This window comes from Sciurus carolinensis, chromosome 12, assembly GCF_902686445.1.
Source record: "Sciurus carolinensis chromosome 12, mSciCar1.2, whole genome shotgun sequence".
In the NCBI taxonomy this organism is placed as follows: Eukaryota; Metazoa; Chordata; class Mammalia; order Rodentia; family Sciuridae; genus Sciurus; species Sciurus carolinensis.
In genome coordinates, this window is record NC_062224.1 from 101019625 (window position 1) to 101044566 (window position 24942).

General features: G+C 38.2%; 1 protein-coding gene across 2 annotated transcripts; it reads left to right on the forward strand.

Moving 5' to 3' along the window:
- The first annotated feature begins 6178 nt into the window (after nt 1–6178).
- Nucleotides 6179–24593, forward strand: Ivns1abp (influenza virus NS1A binding protein). Of its 2 annotated transcripts, none has more exons than XM_047520414.1 (15): nt 6179–6503; nt 11770–11996; nt 13061–13189; nt 13407–13576; nt 13726–13801; nt 15210–15383; nt 15675–15800; nt 17193–17321; nt 20948–21077; nt 21308–21532; nt 22008–22129; nt 22221–22347; nt 22434–22565; nt 22662–22835; nt 24062–24593. In XM_047520414.1, exons 3-15 carry the CDS (start codon nt 13079–13081, stop codon nt 24313–24315), a joined length of 1950 nt encoding a protein of 649 aa, XP_047376370.1. In that variant the 5' UTR covers nt 6179–6503; nt 11770–11996; nt 13061–13078; the 3' UTR covers nt 24316–24593. The 2 variants fall into 2 exon arrangements, with proteins under 2 accessions (XP_047376370.1, XP_047376371.1); XM_047520415.1 differs by having other exon boundaries at nt 6182–6503; nt 17193–17300.
- The last annotated feature ends 349 nt before the right edge of the window (nt 24594–24942 follow it).

Below are 24942 nucleotides of genomic sequence, written 5' to 3' on the forward strand. Positions count from 1 at the left end.
AAAATGGTTGGGGATGTAGATCAGAGGTAGAGTACATTTGCCCAACATGTGTGAGGCTTTCTTATAATCTCTGGTTACAAAGAATGAAGGAAAGACAGAAAAAAAAAATCACTTTCAAAACTTCAGTTAGTCTACTTAGTTAGAAGATAAAAATTATGTGCACAAACATTAGACTAGGAGCTCTGATTAAACACAAAATAAGTTGTGGCTTTCTCCTCCTAGAGTTAAGCACAAAGCACAGTAGGTTACTCTTCCATTCCCACAGCAGTATGGATTCTTATGCTCTCGCTTTGAAGAGAAATTACCATAAAAATAGATGGAAGAGGAGCTGAGACTCCTACATCCCACTTCAGTATCCCTGAGACTTTGAGAGACGAAATTAGCCAAGAGGATCAAACTTGTTCTACTTTGTTTGCAGTGCCCTTGTTCCCTGTGGTATGTGATAAGTCTCAATATCAGCCTCCTTTCTTATTTTCATAGCCTTCTATCACTTCAGGGTTCATTGTTATTTATCTTCGTTATTTGGAAACATCTTTGACAGAAAGAGCTCTAAGGAGCACATGGGATTTTAACATTTATTCAATACATCTAAATGTCTGAAGGCAGAAGAATATGAGAGTCTGGGTTGCTACTAAGTACTTTGAAGATTTAGATCACTCAGTTGTAAGTTTGCAAATATGTAAGTACTATGGTGGATTAAGTTTTAAATAAAATTTATAAGTGATGTCAGCCTTCAGAGAGACGAAAGAAATGCTCTATATACTGGAGTACCTGGGGGAAAGTCTTAAAATAAATATTTACTTATTATCCACTATGTGCCAGCTATAAAATTTTGTGATGTTTTATTGTTCCCAAGAGATGTGTCACAGGAGTAACAGAACCAGGTTTTTCAATTAGGCCTTCAAGTCTAGTGCTCTTTCCATTTCGCTAGCCTACTTCTCGGAAGTGGTAAGGTGCTGTGGGTCTTAAAGGACACATAGGAGCATGGTGTTGAAAAAGTGTTAAAGTGGAAGAAGGGTGTCTCAGGCATGGTAACCCATTATGAAGTGCTGGCAGGATATATTGTCACCATAATTTTTCTTTCACATTTTTCTCTCTGTTGAGATATTAGAGATGACTGATGAAGAACACATTTCATTTGAAAATTCCATCCCCAGGGGCCCAATTTTGGAGAAGCATGGCAGGAGACATTATTTTCAAGGAATAAGAACCGTTCGATAATAGCTTTATGACTTTGTCTTCAGCAGTTAGAAAACTCAGTTCATTGTAATCTTATAAAATTCCACAATTTTCTCATTTTCATTCTGGCTGTCCTCAGAGAATAGGTTGTCTTCAGATTGAAGTAAGGAGAACTGATGTTACAACCCAATTGCTCTGTCCTTTCTGCTTTGTTGTTTGGAGTCGTCAGTTGACTTCATATGTTGTGATCATTTTACTCTAGCAACAGTTGGCCGGCTAGTACAATGGAACTGTATCGTGTAACTTGCATTCATCAGTTATCAAGTTTTGGATGTGATTACAACAGATCTCTTTCTGGATTGAACTGTATAGACTGCATTGTATGTTACCATGTTCATATGCTTGGTTTTAGTGATTGCATTAAAACTCAGTTAATATGAAGGCATGCTACTCCATGCCTTGCTTATGCTCAGCAATCAGGTTGATTTAAAAAGATGATTTTGGGATGAAGGCTTTCAGAAAGCCCAGGTTGCACATTACAGTTCAAGGGCTGAATATAACATGGTCACATGTTCAAAAGGCAGCAGACTGGAAGATTATACAATGTCCCAGGGAGAATATTTGAATGACATGGTAAGTTTTTTTGGTTGTTGTTCTTTTTAGATATACATGACAGTAGAATGTATTTTGACATATTATATATACATGGAGTAGAACTTATTCTAATAAGGATCCCATTCTTGTGATTCTACATGATGTGGAGTTTCACTGGTCATGTATTCAGAGAAGTTTTAATCCCTAAGAAACTGTTGAGAAAAACTATTAGGAAATTCTCTTTGTTCAAAGAAGATATTTGAGTTACTCTCAAAAACTTTAGTAGAAATGACTTTAGAAAGTTAGTAGAAGGTGATCAGTAAAATGGTCTTGAATAACAGTGAAGGCAATTTGGGACTAAAGTGTTCTGAAGAATTTTATTATTCTTGGATTTTTAGAAAAAGTGCGGGGTTGGGGATTTAGCTCAGTGGCAGAGTGCTTGCCTAGCATGCTCAAGGCCCTGAGTTCGGTGCTCAGCCCTGAAAAAAAAAAAAAAAAAGTGCACTGAACAGTTTGCTTAGTTGGATGAAAAGTCTATGGAAGTTTTATGGGGAAAACAAGATTTTTCTCTAACAGGGAATACTTATTAAGAGAACCACCTTTTTGAGATGCATCAAAGTTCTCAATTTGGTATGCACTGCAACACATGACAATTTCCAGTGACCTACTTTAGTGGGAGTATGGAGATTTTAAGATTTTTCCCTGGGCTTTTAATGTCTTTTATTTTCTAGTTTCTGCTCTTAAGACTCCATTAACGTATCCTAAAAATACTTTCAAGGGCCAAAAAGAAAGAAGAGAAAGAAATTGAGAGAAGTGCAGCATTAATTGCAAGGATGAGAAAAATACAGGAAAAATACAGGAAACAAACAAGTCAGTCCCTCAAAGTACAAGAGAAACCAGTGAATTGGAGGAGGCAAAGCATTGTTTTGCCAAGCCATAGATTGGCAAGTTTTCATTAGGCAAAGGACATCCAGAAAATGTACATGGTTAATCAAAACTAATGTAATGTAGCACAGAAGTTTAGACTATGACTTGTAAATTGAATTACTAAGTAGTAATATTTAATTAAATCAATTTGTGATAATTACCATGACTAGTAAATAAGAGAGATGGACTAATATCTGGGGCAAAATGGAGCAAGTTCATTGCCTAGAGCTTTTGTATCTGCAGTGGTTTTGCAAACTTTATTGTGGATACAAGTTGCTGGGATGCTTATCAAAATGTATATTTCTAGGCTTCTTTCCCAGATATTCTGACTTAGCAGTTCTAGTGTAGCATTTCTCAATTTTGGCACTCTTGATGTTTTGGGTGGAATTTTTTTGTGTGTGTGGGAGACTGCCCGGTGTACTGCCGGACATTTAGTAGAATTTCAGGTCCACTAGACACCACCCCTTCCCTATTTGTGTTTCCAGGCATTACCAATGTCACCTAGTGAAAAAATAATTCCTTCTTTGAAAACTACTAGTTTAGGGTAAAAGTCAACGGATATCTTGTATGTCTAGTAAGAACATCCAAGGTGATTTCTAACAAATGTGGTTGGTGGACTACCCCTGACAGAAATTAAACTACAGTATTATGAGTTGAATTTTGTCCCCCCCCCCCACCATTCCAAATTCATATATTGAAGACTTAACTCCCAGTGCCTCAAAATGGGACCTTGTTTGGAAACAAAGCAGTTATAGATGTAGTTAAAATGAATCGGGGCCCACCTACTCCGATATGACTGGTATCCTTTAAAACAGGGAAAATTTGGACAACATGCCCCCAGGGAAAACATCATATAAAGACTGATGTTATGGCTGGGCACAATAGTGAATGTCTGTAATCCCAGCAACTAGTGCCACTAAGGCAGGCGGATGGCAGGTTTGAGGCCAGTCACAGCAACTTTGTGAGACCTGTCTCAAAATAAAAAGGGCTGGGGATGGGTCTCAATGGTAAAATGCCCTGGGTTCAATCCCTAGGAAAAAGAAAAGATTGGAATTATGTCACCACAAGCCAAGGAACTACCAGAAGCTAGGAGAATGGCCTGGAACAGATCTTTTCCTAGAGCCTTCAGAGGGAGCAACGCCTTGCCAATACCTTGATCTCAGGCTTGTAGTCTCCAGAACTATGGGACAACAAATTTCTGTTAAGACACTTGGTTTGTGATACTTTGTTACAGCAGCTCTAGGAAATGAATACCCTGAAAATACACAAAACAAAAAGTCAGAGTTTAGCACAGAAACAATATTTGAAGCAGGATCAGGGAGGAAAATGAAACGATGGCGGATTGGCACCACCTAACACCAAGTAGGTATTCATGAAATTAATACTTTTTATTTTTATTAAGCACACTCCAAGTATACTTTGTATTTAGAGAAAATAAAATTTTTTTCAATGCTAGGGATCAAACTCAGGTCCTTGTGAATGCTAGGCAATACTCTATCTCTGAGCTACATCCCAAAACCTGAGAGCAAACTCTTGTAACATGATTTGTTACTTTATTTTTTTTTTTTTTTTTTTTTTTTTTTTTTTTTTGATTTGTTACTTTAAAAGACTGAAATTAAATAGAGGAAGGAACAAAGGGAGAGGGAAGATACTGGGAAAGAGATTGATCAAATGTATGTATGTATGTGGCATAATGAATTCCACTGTTATGTATAATTACAATGCACCAATAAAAAAGTAAAAAATCGGGTTCACGTGATACAGTGGACTAATTATTAAGAAATAAATATTTCTATAATAAAAATAAGTCTGAAATTATATATGTACCATTTTCAAGTTTTAGCAGGTATTATATAGTAATCAGAGTTGCTTGAAAGACAAGTACAAAGCATAAATTATGCCTTTGCATAGAGAAAGTAATATGTAAAGGCAAAAATACAATGACTATGATCACACTGTAGCTTTAAGAAAAGTGTTGACTGTTTCAGGTCACAAAGGCACTATTTAGAGTACAGCAAGTGGGACCATGTGTCCAGCAGGCCACACAGTCATGTGCTTATCCAAAGTGGGCAATTCATATCCTCTCAGTGCAAGGATGAAAATTATGTTATTAAGAGCTTAAAGGTTATGTACCCTAATAATTTCATTTGCAAAAAAGGGAACACTGATGCCAGTTTTTATCAGCAAGAAAAACAAGAGCCCAGTAGCACATATCAGACTTCTTGTCTTTATGAAAGATACAAAAATCGTATTAATAAACAATCTTAGTTCCTGTTTCCTCCTACAATTGGGAAAAAAAAAAGGAAACACATCTCCTTGTGTCAAGACTTTATAATAAAAATGCGTAAAACTTCTATTGCAGGTGAAGACACCCAAATTTATTTTTCCTGTCCCCATAAGCAAAAGACTGGTAGGAAGCATTAATAAAGAGTTCCTAGAAATGTCTACATTTGAAGCGGAGTGATCAAATACAAACAAGGATACATCTAGACTGCTTAAGTGCTCTTCACAAGTTGGCGTAAGCTAACAGGACATTAAACTAGAAGCCTTTGCCAAACTCTCCTTTGGATATAATCCCACCCAATCCCCTCACCTTCAATCAAGGAAACTCTCCCGAGGGCCTTCAAGAGTACATGAAGTTGATGCCAGAGCACAGCTAAAAGCACGTTTCGCTTTAACAGATTTGCCTTCTAGCGGGGTGGGAGGCGGGGGGGGGGGGGGGGGGGGATTAAGTTCGGCTCCTGGTTTAAATGGTCCTAGGAAGTTAGGATAGGGGCTACTAATTCTCAAGGCTGTTTTCCGAAAGAGGGCCAGACCAATACAGAACTGACTCGGAGTCTTTCAGAGGAGAAACCCAGGAAACGAAAACGAGAAGTAAACAGGTTTTTACAGCAACACTGATAGTATTATGCCCCTCCAATTGTTTATTCGAAGTTACTCAATCTTCTCACTCCAAAGGATTTACCCCCTTTCTCAGAGTGTCTCTCTTCCTCCTTCTCCCCACTCCTCTCCCCCGTGAAGGCAAGGGCTGGTGCCCAAGCGCTGCTGAAGTCCGCTGCGGGCAGTTCCAGTCTAGGGCGGTTGCCTAGAAGTCAGCCTGACGCCAAAAGAAATCTAATCGCCCACGTCTGCTCTCTTGGGCTACTGTGCCTCTAGGGGAAGGCAGAACAGGTGAGGGTGGCAGGAGAGAACCAGTTCCCCGACAGTCGGAAAACGGTGAGGGTGTGGGCCGAGGAAGGGCGGGAATGCAGCGCTGCCTCCCTCCCGGAGATCACCTTGCGCTGACCTAGTTGAGCTGCGAAGGAAAGAGCCCCCGCCTGCGAAGAAGGAGGGCGGGGCGGGAGGTAGGCGTGGCCTCTGGTGGGGGCGGAGTCTAGAGCGGGATCTTTCTGGAGCTGGGCGGTGATTCGCGGATGGATTCGAGCCGGAAGCGGGCCGGGAGGCGTCGGCGGCTGCGGCGGCGCACGTGGTGACGTGCGAGGGGGTGCGGCGCGGGAGGGCAGCCGGCGGCTGCAGTGTCTTCGGGACTCGCGTGGCGGTCGGTCGCTCTGAGTCGCTGGGCTGCTTCTCTGCCTGCTGCGTCGGCGCGGCTGGTCCAGCCAGCGAACTAGTTCTTGGGAGTCCTTCGCGGCGCTGTCCCCTTCTCGTAGCCTCCGTGGACTGGCTGCTTGTCCTTTCGCTCGATCGCTGCCCCCTTCCGCTGGCTCGAGGCGCTTTCCGTTGGGCCAGTTCCCTCCCGCTTCCTCCTGCTCCCCGTCGAAGCTCTAGAGATGAATTTTTCCATCTCTTCAGAGATGAACCAGGTAATACACTCTGGTCCTACCGACCGCGGAGGCGGGAGAGGGCGCGGCCGGGATCCGAGAGGAAGGGATGGCGCGGGCGGCCGGGAGGATGGTGGGAGGCGCGGAGCGTCGCCCTGGTCCCGGAGTGGGACGCCCTAAGCCGCAGCTGCCGCCTGTCTCCGGAGGAAAAGCCGGCGGCGCGCGGACCTTTGCTCCTGGTGCTGCCATGGTTGCCAGGTCGCGTTGGCGGCCCAGGGCGAGAGCCGTAGCCTCTGAGGGCGGCTCAGGGCCCTTCTCTAAGTCAGGGAGGGGTGGCGGGAAAGAGGCCTTCCCTGGAGGGGTCCTTGGGGCTTGGCAGGGCGCCCCGGGGAAGGACTACCCGCCGAAAGGAGGGCGCTGGAAGCTGCGTTCTCGCTGTCAGGAACGGCAGCCCAGCACGGGGTATGGGCTCGGGTCTCTGAGACTGTCTGGAGCCCGGCGCCTGTGGGCGGGGCGCCGGCCCCCAGTCGCGCAGGCCCTGGGACCTGGAGTAGGGTGGCACGGAGACCCCGGCCGCCGTGGGCCGCGGGGTCCTTTGTTCCCGCTCCACGTTGCCCGCTTTTCTTGCCAAGCGCGGGGAGAAGGGGGCGGGAGGAGCGAGGGAGCGGCTGCCCTGACGTGTCGGCGCTGAATGACTGCGGGGCTGGCCAATCCTGGGCGGGGGTGTGCGGGCGCTGGGCGCCACGGCCTTCGGAGTGGGCGCCCGCCTGGCCGCGCTGCGGGTGAGGCCGGTGGCTGCAGGGTCGGCCACTCACTCGGAGACGCTGACCACATTGTTTTTCACGAAAGAAATGGATAGAGAGGTTCGCTCCTTTTTCGTCCCGCCAGGCATTTTACGCAAGGTCTCTGGTCATAAGCTCTGGATAGAAAGGCATCAGACAACATCAGACTGAAGGTTGAACATAGGGAAATTTGAACCACAGATGCTTTACAAGTACATTTACTTTTTTCTCCACACGTAGTAAAGAAATGGTTTGAGACAGCTGACATTTCAAACAAGAAGTCATCAGATGGTCCAAAGGGAGCGTGTATAATTTGGTAGCTAGAGGTAAACGGGACTTCACTAACCAGAAACATGGAGTAGTTTTCCTATTTTCTTAATAGATGAAATCTCTCGCTAATTAAGATACTACTGTCTATAACCTTTGTTTTAATTTGCAGTTCTTTTTAACATCCCCCCAACATAAAGCATTTTGACTTTAGACTTAGTTTTAAATTTTTTTTGGCTATTTGCTTTAAAATGAGCTAGAGTTTTGTTTTTCTTGATGGATGTCTTAGGTGGCGATTGAATGTGGTTTTGCAAATAAATTTTTTAATTTAATCGTTGTCCTCTTAGAGAAATATCGAAATCATTGATGCTAGGATGAAGTACCCCTAAAAATTATTCTATTAACTTTTTAGCAGTATGATTGTGTACTCAAACACTGCAGGTAGAGTTTCTTAAAGTTTAGGGATTCTTTTACCTAGCGTGGTGCTAGAGGCTGTAAATTGAAGTATTTTGAATAGGAGAGTTAGAACCACAGAAAATATATGCTTAACTTGTAAATGTCAACTCCCACCTTATAAATGTTTCTAAAGCCAGATCAATATTCTTACACTTTTGAAAATAACCTGCATGTCCAACAGGTACCTTACCGTTAGAATGTCCCAGACTCTTCCTTTACTTCCTATTTTCCTTGTGCAGCAAATGAAAAATGTGTTGCTTCTTGAATTCGTTTTAAAAAAGTATTGATTTTTGGTAATGATGCCACAACATCCCCGTTAACTCACTGCCTTAGTTAACTATGCATGGGTGTACAGAATCTTTCCTTAGTTGCCCTGTGTGTTTTACCCGTTCCTCCAGACCATCCCCCACTTTTCTACTCTAATGCCCTTTGCTTCCTTGCTTAAATCCTCCATCTGGTCTCCATACTTAGCATTGTTTAAACCTTGGAATTAGTCTCTTACTTCCTCTTCCACCACTCACCATATGCATCCTGCAGTCTACAATTCCAATGAAACCAAAATAATTAACAGTTTCTGGAATGTATGTACTGTCATACCTTTTTTTCCTTTTTGTTTGAGCTGTTTTCACTGTTTGATTTATCTGTATTCTTGGCCTTTTGTAAAGGGTTCAATGCTGAGGAATTGACTCAACTCCATTGTGTTATAAGCCTTCCATTCCAGTTTGTGCCTGCCATGTTTGATACTACAAATGTTTGCATTCTAACCAAAGAATTACAAAACCATGTGTTTAAAAATGTAGAGCAAGTGAATGAGTTTGGTGAGTTTTGATAATGGCTGGTGATAGTGGTTATAGAGGTGTTACTAGGAAGCTGTAACTTTTGGTTTCAAAAAGTGGACTGGGGGCTGGGATTGTGGCTCAGTGGTAGAGGGCTTGCCTAGCATTGTGAGGCACTGGATTTGATGCTCAGCACCACATAAAATAAATAAAAGTATTGTGTCCATCTCCAACTAAATTTTTTTTTTTTTTAGAGTGGGCTAGGGATATAATTCAGTGGTGTTGGTTCAGTCCACACCACAGGGGGAAAAAGTTGATTTACTTTGTAATTGTCTGCCTCAAAAATTGCTTTTAAGCTTAAATATTTGTCACTTACCTTAAATTTTTAAGAATGCTTTGAAAATTTGATAATTTTTATCTTGTTCTTACTGAAGGTCAGAATTTGGGGAGAGGCTGATTTGTGCCTGCCTTTTTCACAGCTCTTTAAGACTTGTTGAATTGTATGTCACTTAAGCTAATGTTTCTGGGTTGTGGTAACTTCTGAAATACTGAGTGATACTATACTAAAATTGTTTGATTCATTTTTGAGTCAGAATTCTGTCTTTCATTTCTTACGCTGTCTGTACTAAAGAACTGTAATAATTTTGATGCCAGTTTTAATTTTTAAAGTGGATTATTGAAAGTATTTTTTAAATACCCAGCAAAATAATTTTTATGTTCTTTTATGTCTCTGGGACAGTTGGGCTTTTGGTTTGGTTTTTTAAAGAAAAAAGAATTTTTCCCATTTGTTTTTTAAATTCCACAAGTTATTGTGCTTTCGTTTCATAGACCAAATAGGATCTAAACATTTCATGGATAGTTTAAAACTCTTGATTTGCCCAAGCTTACTTTAATGAAAGTGAACATGAACTTTCATAATAAGTTTGCATTAATTTAAATGTCATCTGACTTGGACTAGCTTTTATAATTAAGTAGTATTGTACTGACCAGTAAAATATTAAAGAGATGAAGTTCCTATTAAGACCTGGGTCTACAAAAAGTTAAGCAGTAAATATAGTAGGAATCATTGCAGAACATAATAATATACAGAATTATATGCCAAGAGTTGCTCCCAAAATTGTTTTGTCTTAAAGGACTGCAGTAATTCTAACCATCTACTTGTTTTCTAAAATAAATTTGAGGAGGAATATTCGATAATTAAATAATAGATGCCATTTTTAGTCTCAGAAAAGACAAGTTTACAACTATGTACTGAAAATAAGTGATCAAAGTTTACTATATTTGTTCATCTTAACCGTATTTTGGTTTTTCAAATGATATATATTTTTTTGTCCCCCCCCCCTTTACTGGGGATTAAACCTAGTGACACTTCACCTCTGAGCTACATACTCCAGCCCTTTTCATTTTATCTTGAGATAGAGTCTAAGTTGCCCAGGCTGGCCTCATATTTAGAATCATCCTGCCTCAGCATTCTGAGTTTGGGACTACAGGTGTGCCATTGAACCTGGCTAAAGGAAATAGTTTTATCTCCTAATTTGCATGGGGATGGGACATATGGTCAGTGGTGGAGTGTTTGCCTGATGTGGGTGAAGCCCTGGTTATTTGGCAAACATTTGTTAAAACTAGTTTCTTAAGAAAATCTGGATTTTCCAAGGTAGGATTAACCAATCTATATGAAAGTATGAAGCCCAAAGAAATCGACATTGCATAATGGTATGATACAGTTTTGATGAAGGAGTAAGCATTGACAGCAATCCCAGCCCAAGTTGGAATACTTGGGTTTCCTCAAAATGAAACCTAAGGTATGGAAAAACCAGTTAGGGCATATGGAATCCAGCTCTCTTACAGATTGTGCACAAGTGAAAACTAACACAATAAGTGTGCTGAATTAGAACAGACTGGCTTTCCGTGGAGTCCTGGGGCAAGTGAGTCACTTGGACATAATTGTTAAGAGTTGTGGATTTGATTTATAAAGCAAATGAAAGCAATTTTAAGATGTCCATTTTTTGAAGTACACAGATATTTCACGTAATTACTTAGTTTTTTTCCCCTGAATTAGACAGTGATATAATAGCAGTGCAGGTGACTTTTTTTTTTAAGCGTCATAAGAATTTGACACTAATAATTGATGACGTGAAAATGAGGGGGGAAGAGTAAAGTAGGAGGACTGATTGCCTTGATTTGGTTTGAACCAGTTATTCCATTAGAATTTTATCACTATATGTGAGAAAAATCATCATCCAAATCACAGACATGAATACTTTCCTTTTTGTTCATCTAGTTTATTTCAACAAATTACTCATATTTTTGTTCAAGTGTTAGGCAAGTGGTGGGGAGAGACTGGATGAATACAAAAGATGGACAAAATGGAGGTTTTGCTTTCAATGAGGTCTTGAATCAAGGAAGACAAGCAGGTACATAGAAGCAGAGCACAGGACAGACAAGCTGGAAGATCACACATACCTTTCAGAAGGGTTCTATATGTGGAAGATGGGGAGAAATTACTTGCCAGCTGTGGGAATTTGGCAGAGACTATGGCCAAACATGTCATATGTCAGAGGTATTCTCCCAGCATTCTAGGTAGAAAGAACAACTTGAACAAAGGTACAGAGGCTGGGACATTCAGAGCACATTTGGCATAATATATTGCTTTGTAACAGTCACATACATGTTTGGGAATAATACCTATAGGTGGTTTGCTTTTTCCTAAAAACAGACATCTCATGTTTGCATGTTAGTTAGAATCTAATAGTAAAGAGTTTTAGAGTTAAGGAATATTTATTCTTTAATTCCTAGGCATGTATACTCTACTTAAATAATAAGACATTAGCTCCTGCCCTCTGGGGAAGGGTATTTTTTAAAAGATCACTTGAATAGTTGCAAGTTAAGTGAAAAGTGTTTATGTGTAATTATATTTGTTAGCATTTTTCTGTAGTGTGAATATTGCTGCCATTTACTTTAAAACTTTTTAAAGATCAGTGGCAGGCTTTGATTATTCTGAGTAACTTAATTTTGTCATTGTTTCAGATTATGATGCATCTTTATCACAGAAGAAATTCATGTCTATAGCTTTTAAGGACTTGATTACATCATTTTCAAGCCTGATAGTTTTGGAACCACCATTACAGCTTAAGACACATCTACCTTTACTTCAGCTACCTGTCTTCATACCTTGACCAAGTGCTTCATTTCATCACTCCTTTGCCTTTGGATTATTTGCATTCCCAGTAATAAATTTCCTACCAGTGTAGTAGGTAAGTGAAAATTCACTGTCCAACCCAGCATTGACACGGTGTTGTAACTCAGTAGCAGAGTGCTTGCCTAGCATGTATGAGGCCCTGGGTTAGGTCCCCATTTTACCCCCCTGCCCAAAAAGGGCACAGTGTTTTTCTCAAGACTGTGCTTTCATAATGTTTAAAAGGCAGAGAAGTCAGTAATCTTTGAATGAAAAAGCATTTTTTATATTTTTCCTTTCTGTAAACTAAGTTACTTCAAACTGGAATCTCCTATTACTACTTTTAATGATTTATTTTGTGTAATCATTAGTTGTTTATAAGTAAAGTGAAATGTAAAAATGTTGATAAAGAATATAAGTTTGAATTATGTAATCTTAGGAAAATCTTGGGAAATAAGTTCTTTAGAATATGTGAAACTTAAAAAGGGAGCATGAAGTTCATCTTTTTAACTCTTCCTACTTTCTATACTTAAAAACATTTGAAAATATGATTTGGCAGATAGGGTGCCAAGACTTATAATTGTGTGTTTAAGGCAAGAGAGGAAGAAGGCAGCTATTTCTCATTTAAATCTTGATTGTACATAATATGGAGGAATAATCTCCAATTGAGGACCCTGATTAAGGGCCCTTTAAGGAAACTGAGAAAGTACAGGATTGGGATATATAACAGTCTTTCTCATTTGTGTGTAAAAGAATGGTAACAATACAAATCCCAAGGAAATCTGTATGTGATGGCTACTTCACCGTCTTCCAAGCTTTTTAGGTTGCTTTTTATGGGCTTGGGCAGGATGGAGTTTGATTTTCTTCCCCTCTGAACGAATGTGCTAATGAGCATGGAAACCTGGCTCATGCTGCTGAGATTACCTACTGCTGTACAAGTCCTTAAAGACCTGTGACCAGAGTATGGGGGTACAAAGACTTGGGCATTCAGTACCAGTGTTGTTTTAACCAAGTTTTTTGTGTGATAGAATTTTTACATGTTGATGGGATAGAATTTGAGAAGAAAAGCACTATTCTAAGATGATTTTTTTTTTAAACTACCACTTGCAAATAAAGTAACTCAGCTTTCTTTCTGGTGTTTAGCCAAATTTATAAGGAAAAATGATTCCCAATGGATATTTGATGTTTGAAGATGAAAATTTTATTGAGTCTTCTGTTGCCAAATTAAATGCTCTGAGGAAAAGTGGCCAGTTCTGTGATGTTCGACTTCAGGTATTTAACTTACTTGGAAACTTGCAGAATCGATCTTTTACTAAAAGGTGTTAAGTTCTTGGATTTGCTTTGTGTTTCCTCCATAGGCATTTAATGGAATGACTTTTTAAAAGAATGCTTTATCCTAAAATGTAAGATAAAGGAGACTGATATATAGTAATTATCTAGAGAAGTACATAGTCACAATACTTATAATTTTAATTTTTTATAATTTCAGGTGTGCGGTCATGAGATGTTAGCACACAGAGCAGTACTAGCTTGCTGCAGTCCCTATTTATTTGAAATCTTTAATAGTGATAGTGATCCTCATGGAATTTCTCATGTGAAATTTGATGATCTCAATCCAGAAGCTGTTGAAGTCTTGTTGAATTATGCCTACACTGCTCAGTAAGTACTTTAAGCCATATTATTAGGGAATATCATCAGAAAATTCCAAGTCTCTCTAGATGTATTCAAGTAAAGTATTTGTGTTTTAAGGTCTTGATATTATATATATATATATATACATAAAGAGCTTTTTTTTTTTTTTTAAATAGGTTGAAAGCTGATAAGGAATTAGTGAAAGATGTTTATTCTGCAGCAAAAAAGCTGAAGATGGACCGAGTAAAGCAGGTAGAATATCAGAAGTAGATATATTAAAGGGTTACTATTACTACAGAGTTTGTGTAATGAGAATGTAGAAATTGTCATGAAACATTTTGTTAGTCCCAGGAACTTGAAAATGCCTCCCTCCCACTCCCCAGTAAGAACTGAATATGTTTTTTTAACTATTTGGTTATAAAATTCCTAGATCACAGTTCTTTCTGAAGGATAATTTGGGCTAATGTCTTGCTCTTTTGAGAATCTTTTGTGGCATGGTAGATATATTAGTTTCTCCTTTTTTAATGATTTTTTTCCATCTAACATTATTGCCAAAAGCACCTTTTAAAAAAACTCTTTAGGGTCAAGAAATATGGGTATTAAGAAATTCAGCTATACAGTATGTCTAGTCTGGGGTAGATATATTTATTTTTGGCAGCATTCATTAAGTAGCACAGTTACACACTGACTATACAGTAGCTAACTCGAAACCACAAAACTAGCTGTGCCACAGCTGCATGGACTTGGACCTTTCTGGCTAATCACACTTGAGAAAACTGTATGCCCATCCCAGAGCTGTGACAGTGAATTATGCTAAGTTGAAGTAGTATTTGCAATCTCTGATAGCACGAGTTAAACTATTCATCTGTTTTTACCAAGAGTTAGCATATACTTTATATCTTCAATTGTTTTTCTTTATTTCTTGGTTCCTCTTTAAAAGTATTCTGCCTAGAATTTAATGCCTGAGAGAACTACTTAATAATTTATAGGAAAGAAGGGCATTTAATCCTCTAATACAAGTCAGTGAACTGCAGACCACAGGCCAGCAGTCTGTTTTTACTAAGTTTTATTAGGACACAGCCATGCTCATTCATTTACATAGGGTCTACAGCTGTCATCCAGCTGGGGTGACAGATTTGAGTATACTATCTGGCCATATTTGCTTCTTCCAGTGCCACTTCTCTTTTCAAATATTCTGTGATTTATAGCACATATTATTAAGTTTAGCATCCTAGATTCTCCCTAATTTAGTTGATATTTTTCAAAATTATTTCCTAATTGTTTTATCTTTTGCTTCAACCAGACTAAATTGTTTGCAGCCTCTTCTCCCTTTTTACACTCAACATGAACATCATTCATCTCTTTGGTAGAACACAGTTTTGATTTGACTTTTCATGAAACCTCAGCTAATTATTCCAGTTGAAAATACCTTTCTGAACCCTACTTGTCAGTTTGTCACTTCTCTCCTTAAAAAACTGCACTGTATGGCATTCTTTGATGTCCGTCAGTTGTATGTGTATTATTCCTACTGTTAAATTTGTTGTATTTTAAGATGGTAATTTTCAGTTCCTCTTTATTCTTCACCTAGTATTAACATATTGAACATAGTTTGTAGAATAAATATATGTAAATGTTGGTACTTGTTTATTTCCTTTCCAAGGTTTGTGGTGATTATTTACTGTCCAGGATGGATATTACCAGTTGCATCTCTTACCGAAATTTTGCAAGTTGTATGGGAGACTCCCGCTTGTTGAATAAGGTTGATGCTTATATTCAGGAGCATTTGTTACAAATTTCAGAAGAGGAGGAATTTCTTAAGCTTCCACGACTAAAGGTAAAGACTACAACATAGTAACAAATTTGTACTATCTAGTTCTAGGCACAGAATCTTTGTTTCAAGCAAGTAAGTAATAATTATGAAAACAATAGTGTATTGAAATTATTATTCTTAGCATTGTAATGAGTTTCTACCTACCAGTTAGTTTACTTTCTGTTTTTTGGTTTCTTAGAGTAAATGTATATAATGCATTTGGGCATTGTTGACAACTGTATTGTGAAATTGAGAATTAAGTCAAGAACTAGCATTTCAGTTCTGATTTGTGCGTCTCTGTTTTTTCACCTCTAGTTGGAGGTAATGCTTGAAGATAACGTTTGCTTGCCCAGCAATGGCAAATTGTATACAAAGGTAATCAACTGGGTGCAGCGTAGCATCTGGGAGAATGGAGACAGTCTGGAAGAGCTGATGGAAGAGGTTAGTTTTAAAGTAAATGGGATTGAACAGTTCTTAAAAATTATTTTGCTATAACATGAAGGATTCCCTTTTCACTTTTATTTTATAACCATGACCCTAAAGAATTTAAATTTTGCTATAGGTACCCCTAAGCTGAGAAACAGGGGGGGTGTCCAGGTGAGCTGAATGAACTGTTCAGTTTGGTCTTCTGCTTTTCTTTTTTTTTTTTTTTTTTTTTTTTTTAAAAATTTCTTTGCTTATTATGTGCTGTTAACTTTCTTTAAAGTAGCATGTAATTTGCTTTAGAAATGGGAGGTGGTACTGAAGTTTTCTGTAGATTCTTAATTTTTCTTCACAGGTTTGCTTTAAATTTGACAAGTAGGTAAAGCTTCTAATGGTTGTTCCTCCCCATTGGTTTATCTCCCCATAGGTTTATTAACAAAACTAGGATACCCAAGACTGAAGAAACAAGAAGAAACCTCAAGTGTATTGACACGTAAAGAAGCAGCAGTCCTGCCCCAGTTCTCCTAAGAAAAATCCGCTGTGGGCAGAGAACGATGATGATTTAATGGTGTTTACTCCTTTACAGGATTCTTATCTCTAAAGCTTTGTGTTTTTCAATGGTGTTGTTAATACATAAAGTCACTCATTTAACTTGGGCTACTTTAAAAAAAAAATCTAAGAAAAAAAATTGATAGAGAAATAGTGGGAATTAAAAATACACAGGGGGAGCAGTGGAGTAACCTTGAGTTTATTGCTCCCCATAAACCTTTCAGAATCACTAAAGGCTTACCAAATCTGTTAGTCCTGTAAAAACAGTTGTCATTATGTTCTGAAAAGGCTAACAGTTGATCTGTAAGTTCTGTGATTTCCCACTTGAAAATCAAATCAGATGCGTTAGCCATGTGTTTGCATCTGTTTTAAGAAGATAACTACTGCTTGCTCAAATTTTTGCATTTGTTTTTCATGTTTTTCTTGACACTACCTACAGGGGAGAAGTATATTTATGCAAATCAGACCATTTATCTTCAAAGGTGTAAACTTTAGTATTTTTTTGTAAATATGTATATTCTTTAAGTCTATAAATTGTACTAGTGCCTTTTTTCTTAATGTTATGTAATAGAAGCTATGAAAAAAATGAAGATTTCTTTCAAGCCAGTCAAGCCAAGGACTCTTCAACCAGTATTAGAAAATTTTGTATTTGATTTTGTTTTTTTTTGTTTTTGTTTTTGCTTTTTAAATTTTTACCACCATGACGTGTATTTTTCTTTACTTCGGAATCCTGCCACAGTAAGAGGTCAAGAAGCTCAAGAAGCACACTGGAGGTTACCTTGAGGCGTTTGTGTAATCTGCATACTAGTGGAGTAGCCATGGTGACAGTAGCCACATGGGTGTTCTGTTGCTGTTTTGCAGGTTCAAACCTTGTACTACTCAGCTGATCACAAGCTGCTTGATGGGAACCTACTAGATGGACAGGCTGAGGTCTTTGGCAGTGATGATGACCACATTCAGTTTGTGCAGGTACACATTGCACAGTCTGAGGTAACCTCAGGTTAAAATTTGGACAATTTTATAGAATACTTAAATTTTCCTTTAATAAAGGAAAGTGGACAATTTCATTGGTATGACTGGACAGAAACATTTTTGGGCGAAAGCAAGCTTATCAGAATTACTAGCATTTTTGCCATGTGAAAAGAAGTTAACTCACCATGTTAGAAAATCCCATTTAAATTTTTTCTCTTAAAGTAGGATTTATAAGTCATAAGAAAAAGGAACAGTAAAAGGAAGCAATATAGAAATTTTTTGGTTTGGTTAGATTACAAAAATTAGTTGTTTGTTACAGACATAACTGACAGACCCAGTTAAAAAAAAGATGTAGGAGGACTTTTAAATTGTTGATGGCTATGAAAGAAATATTGGTTATTTCTCTAATTATTGATGTCTCATTATTTGAAATTAGAAATGGCATAAACTTAGAAGTGGTCCATCCTATGTTATAACTTGTTCTAGATGTTTCTTGAGCAAAATGAACTAAAACAGTATGGTTCTGTTGTACTAATGAAATTACTTTGCCTTTTATAAAGTCCAGTTTCATTTCCCCTTCCTTTAACGGGTTAGCACATACTTATTCAGACACATTTTCAGCAGTTAATAGAGAACAAACATATCAGGTATGAACCATTTAGCTTATGAACAAATAACATACAGAGAAGTACACAATTTTCTCCCTCAGTGCTTGGGATCAACATACATGCTAGCCACATACTCTACCGCTGAAGCCACATCGTCAGCCCCAAATCTTAAAAGGTCGCAAAGTGAGCCAAATGGTATAAACACTGCCCATATCAAGATGAAAAGATTTCTAGCATCCTTAGTCTTCGCCTACCCCTTCTCAATCAGGACCCTACACACCCCAAAGGATATCATGACCTAACTTCTGCCAAAACACATTATGTTGTGTCTATGTTTGAAATTTACATAAATGGTCATACAGTATGTATTTCAGATTTGACCTTTAACTCAACTTCCTATTTATGAAGGATAAGCTATAAAATAAATCAACCCAGATTAAAGAGTGTTTTCCTTTAAAAGTTAGAAGGTAAATGATAGATAGTAGTATCCTGTGTGGTTACTGTATCAAGTGTTAACTCTGTGGTGGTCTGTGGTAAAAGTGGCTTAATATCTTTTTAAAAAATAATTTTGGGGTTTGAATTGGAGAATTTTGTTCATGTGTATGCATTTTTAATAAAGGTATTTTCTCTGCTAACTATAAATATTTTACATTTTAAAAGTAATTTTTCAATAAGCACAAGGTGAATGCCCAATAAGTGGCTGACCATGATGTTTGGCATGGGGACCAAAAATGCAAGAAATAGCTTCTGCTTGTAGGACCTCATCAGAGGTTGTGTTAAACAATTTAGACTTAAAGTGGCATTAAAGAGGAAGTCATAGTAGAGACAAGAGGTGAGAAACCAGGAATATTTCACAGAGGAGCCAAAATTTGAGCACTCTTAGGATTGAGAGGTATTTACACAGCAGATAGAGGTTAAATAGCAAAAGTTATCTGTGTAAGACTACTCCTCTTGGAGACTGGTAACTAAATACCTGAATGGGCTTGTACTTTTTTTTTTTTAAAGATTACTACTTCCTTAATGAATCTTCCATCTACTATTTTTATTTTTTTTATGTGGTGCTGAGGATCAAACCTGTGCCTCACATGTGCTAAGTGAGCACTCTACTGCTCACCTGCAGCCCCAGCCCTTGGGCTTATACTTTATCCCATAGATGATAAGAAGAATTTAGATGAGAGTAAAATCTGGGATTCTGACACATGTGAATTGTTAGGATAAACAGACATCGTAAGATAGAAGGGATGAGAGTCCTTTCTCTAGGTTTCAGGAATAGGAAAAGGAGGTTGAGAAGAAGCCATTAGAAAGGTAAGAGCATGATTAGAATCTAATCGTGTTATAAAAGCTACCTAAGGTAGGAGAAGAAAGTTTGGAGACAGAATAAATTTGTAAACTCAAATCCTTTTGTGGGAGGTCATGTAAAATAAGGTGAGGGATAAATGCTGGACTTATCAAGGAGTTAACCTGCATTTCTGTACAGGGCTGTTAGTGATACAGTACTAGTTGTCTTCAGTGTTACAGGGCCTTTCTCTGGTCATTCCGTCAGTTATAGTTCATACATTAGTTTTGCTGCAGTAAAGTCTCTTAATGTAACAGAGTTCATTAGTGATACTTTGGACTCCTTCTTCCCAAGAATTGGGATGAGGTTTTTACGTACCTTTTAATTCCTAATAACAGATGAAGTTTGACATACAAACCTTATTTTTTTATTCCTAATATATTTATTGTCACAGTATAAGAATGGACCTCATTCTCAGAATTCCCAGTCTTAATTTTAGCATATTGCCTTATATGTATCTTCTGAGGCAGTGTAATCTATTTTCACTTTATGAAAAAGAGATGTTGTGACTAAAGTGTCTAATAATACCAGGCTGTCTTAATGAAATTTAATGATGACACTGACGTGGTACATTCCCTGCCTTTGTTCAAAGTAGTCCACACATGCTGTTGACCATACCTGTTGAGTGGCTGAAACCTGACTTACTATCACACCTTCCAGTAGCTTTCAAAATCTTTCTCTCTATAACTTGTTCTATGGCTTTTTGTTTTCATTAGCAACAGAAATTTCCATTAGAAATCTTAACCTATCCATGTGCTCTGGCCCTGGGCACCAGAATAAGTGGATGAGCAGAGTGGGCCAGGAACTGAAGGTGGTGTCTGTTAAGTTGGCAGTTCTCCCAGGATCTTGATTCTCAGTTCATATGATCATATCCCTCGTAAGTGGCAAAGGCTCAAGTAGCTGGAAGAAAGCCATGAAAAGCAGCTTGTGTATGAGAATGTGTGGGGTTCTTCCGTTAGGATCATTTGGATTGGCAGCTTTGTTCATGTGTGTGCTGCTTTTTAAATATTTCATTCTTCTAGTGTTTCTGGTTACTACTTTTTAAAATTTTTTGAGCTTTGATACAGTATTGTCCAAAGAACCACCATATAATACCTATAACACCAGCCATAAAGAAATACACTTAAGTGTCTTATGTTTGCCACTTTTTTTCTTGTAAAATATTTCGAGAGAGACTGGATGAATCTGCACCAGCTCACTTTTTGCTGGCACTGTATGAAGGACACATTATATGGTTTTGGTAGGCTTGACAATTTCATAGAGACAAGAGGTTAAGTATTCTCAGCTCAATGCCATTTAAAATTTAGAATGTCTTTTGGGAGATTCTGTACTTAATATATTTTTTTTAAAATGAGCTTATGTGAATTAGTTTGCTTTTTTTCCGCCTCCCCATTCCCCTACTGAGGAGATATCATTCTGACACTTCTGCAGCAGTGATTTGAAATGTTTTGAGTTTTTTCCTGACCAGACCAATTATGTAGTTATAGTTGTATCTTGGTAAGTGGAGATGGAAGAATGCCAATAATTTGCGTCGATTGGAAGGTCTTGGTTTGTGTTAAATTTAGTGTGCTCTAAAGTGTCCTGCATAGTGGAAAAACTTACTTGGTGTTTTGGTAGTGTGGTGTGGACTAGCTGAGGAACAAAGGTACTCCAGGTATGGTCTTTGGTTAGGTTTCTGTAGCTACCTTTTGATTTTGCAGAAAAAGCCACCACGTGAGAATGGCCATAAGCAGATAAGTAGCAGTTCCACTGGATGTCTCTCTTCTCCAAATGCTACAGTACAAAGCCCTAAGCATGAGTGGAAAATCGTTGCTTCGGAGAAGACCTCAAGTAAGTATATGACATTGGCCAGGTTAGTCTTCAGTTTATCTGTTTTTAAAGAGTGTTATCAATTTAATACTTTCAAATTGACTACTTTAAAAATTCAGAACCAGTTAAATTTGAAAACAGTAGAAAATGTTCCAGTGTGGGATCTGGAGACTTGAGTCTAATTCAGAATCATATAGCAATCAAAAGTATTAATGATTTCCTCTTTTAATGCAAAATTCTTGTGCTTACAGATAACACTTACTTGTGCCTAGCTGTGCTGGATGGTATATTCTGTGTGATCTTCCTTCATGGTCGAAACAGCCCACAGAGCTCACCGACAAGTACTCCAAAACTAGTCAAGAGCTTAAGCTTTGAGATGCAGCCAAATGAACTCATAGAAAAGCCCATGTCTCCCATGCAGTATGCACGGTCTGGTTTGGGGACTGCAGAGATGAATGGCAAACTCATAGCTGCAGGTAAGAGCAGAAGTGACTTATTGGAAACATTTAACTGGGTAAGCCTTAAGTAGGCATTTATATTTGCTTGTGGCATGCCTGTGCATTTTGGGAGACAGGGCTTACTGTACTTTGTTCCAGGGCACTCCAAGAAGATAGACAAATAACAAGTAAATACTGTTACTTTGTTAACCGAAACAAGGTCAGGTTCTTGTTTCAATTTTTCTATGCTTTTTTTTTTTTTTTTGAGAGGTGTCAGTGCAGTAGTGGAGTGCTTGCCAGCCACATGCCCAACCTGTTTCTAATTAAAAAAAAACTGTGTAGAGTGGGCAAATTTTTCTCTTCCAATTACATGAATAATTCAGTATTCTCAACTGAAGCATTTAGTTAAAATATCAAGTAATGGGTCCTTAATATTTCATACCTTTTCTCATTGTGCACATTACTTTGGCCCAGTTTAATATTTTAAACATGAGTCTTGATGATTCTTTCACAGGTGGCTATAACAGAGAAGAATGCCTTCGAACAGTTGAATGCTATGATCCACATACAGATCATTGGTCCTTCCTTGCTCCCATGAGAACACCAAGAGCCCGATTTCAAATGGCTGTACTCATGGTAAGCATGTTATGTTGCACAAAAAATCCATATTTAGCTTTTTTTCTCATAACTTCAGAAGTGTATAAATTCTCATCTACTTTTGGCATAGGGTCAGCTCTATGTGGTAGGTGGGTCGAATGGCCACTCAGATGACCTGAGTTGTGGAGAGATGTATGATCCAAACATTGATGACTGGACTCCTGTTCCAGAGTTGAGAACTAACCGTTGTAATGCCGGTAATAATATTTTTCTTCTGAGAAAGCCAGTATTTAAATAAGATAATTAAGTTATCAGTATATAACCATATTTTATACTTATGTAGGTGTGTGTGCTCTCAATGGAAAGTTATACATCGTTGGTGGCTCTGATCCATATGGTCAAAAGGGGCTGAAAAATTGTGATGTGTTTGATCCTATAACAAAGTCATGGACGAGCTGTGCTCCTCTTAATATTCGTAAGTTAATTTTTGTTTTTTAAAGTTATTTTATAGACTGCCAATTACCAGTTTGGGTAGTTGTAGGAATAATCTTGGTTTGACTTGATTCTATAGGTAGACACCAGTCTGCAGTCTGTGAGCTTGGTGGTTATTTGTACATAATTGGGGGTGCAGAGTCTTGGAATTGTCTGAACACAGTAGAACGTTACAATCCTGAAAATAACACCTGGACTTTAATTGCACCCATGAACGTGGCCAGGCGAGGAGCTGGGGTAGCTGTTCTTGATGGTAAGTGTCCATATTTGAAGAGGTGAAGGGTAAATTTGTTAAGAGTTCGTTCTAAAATTCTAAGAAAATCTCAATAATAGTAACTATACACTTGTAAACTTAAGAATTCAGAAGCAGCCATCTTTTCTGTGCAATGGGAATTGGGCATTTTGTCCTTTGTAGGCTCAAAATCAGAGACTCAAAACTTGATACATAACTTTGTTCTTTTTTATTTTTCCATTTTGCAGGGCTGGGGACCAAACCCAGGGTTTCATGTAAGCTGGGCAAGCATTCCACTGCTGAGCTAAATCCTAGCTTTTTATTTTGAGGCAGGGTCTCACTAAGTTGTCCAGGCTGGCCTCCAACTTAATCCTCCTGCCTCAGCTTCCAAAGTAGCTGGGAATTGAAGGCATCACTAGTCTTTGAACTCAATAAAGTTCCAAATTTTTTTATTCCATAAACCACACCCAATAAATGTATCATCCTGAATTTTGAGTTTCCAATCCTTTACAGTAGTAATTAACTTGATTTCAAAAGAAAATAAATGCAAATCCCTTTCTTTTCTAGTTGTCTATACCTAATTAGAAATAAAACTTTTAGATCATTTTAATGTCTTTTCAAAGCATTAAACTGTTTTATGTAGTCACAATTTTCTTTTCACATAGATTTAATTAATTTGCTTAATGTCTAATCATATAATTTTAATAATTTAGTTAGCATTGGTTTTGGAACAAAGCTGAATCTTGGTAGCTTATGGCTCCAAGGGGAAAGCTTACATTTGTAGACAGTAGCAAATAGCCTGATGTCCTGGAGCAGCTAACACAAAGAATTGTGAGAGTTGTACTTTATTTAGATGCTGCTGGTACACCCCCCCACCCACCAGGTTGTCTCGGTTTCATGTGGGAATGGGTTTTTATCCCTTTTACTCATTTTTGCATCCCCAGTGTCTAGAATACTTGTTGCCTCATTACGTAGGCCTTTAATACTTTTAACAGGCATTTTTACTTAAAAGCTACTTAGTTCATTTAGTAAGAGACAGACCTAGATAAGCATGGTTGCACGTGCCCTGTAGTCTCAGCTCAGGAGGCTGAGATGGGAGGATGGATCCCTTAGGTTCAGGGTTTAGAGACCAGCCTGGGCAACATAGCAAAAACCCATCTCAAAAAAAAAAAATAAAACAAAACAGACTTAGGGGTTTTCTCATTACTTTAGCCTCTCAGACTGACTCTGTCTCATCTCTCTTTTAGGAAAGCTCTTTGTAGGTGGTGGTTTCGATGGCTCTCATGCTATCAGTTGTGTGGAGATGTATGATCCAACTAGAAATGAGTGGAAGATGATGGGAAATATGACTTCACCAAGGAGCAATGCTGGGATCACAACTGTAGGAAGCACCATTTATGCAGTGGGAGGATTTGATGGCAATGAATTTTTGAATACGGTTGAAGTCTATAACCTTGAGTCAAATGAGTGGAGCCCTTATACAAAGATTTTCCAGTTTTAACAAATTTTAAGACCCTCTCAAACTAACAGGCTTAGTGATGTAATTGTGTTTAGTAGAGGTACACTTGTGAATAAGGAGGGTGGGTGGGTATAGATGTTGCTAACAGCAACACAAAGCTTTTGCATATTGCATATTATTAAACATGCTGTACATACTTTTTGTGTTTGGAAAGGAATGCAAAGATGGTTTGTTTTGTGTATTTTTAAGACTTTTTCTTTGGTTGTTTTTTTGGAAGTTGATATTGTAAAAGAATAAACCAAGAATTGATGGGCATATCATTTCAAGAAGTCCCCTCTCCTCCACATTTGTTTTGCCAGTTTTGCACATTAAATGACTCTTCCCTCAAATGTGTATTATGGGGCAAGAGGGGGGTAGGGTTTAAAGATGTAGGCAGTTGGGTTTTTTAAGGGCCCTTTTTCAATAACTGGAACACTCTATAACAAGAGATACTTATTTAAATAGATGACAATAACTATTTTTGTTTTTATTAAAAGAAAGCTAACTTGCCTACCAATATTTAATCTTTTATGATTGCCTTTTTATAACTTTTTATATTCTCAGCAGAGTGCTTTACCTGTTGAAGTAAAATGCGGCAGATTCAAGTTAGTGAAGCAGAGTGGCAATCTT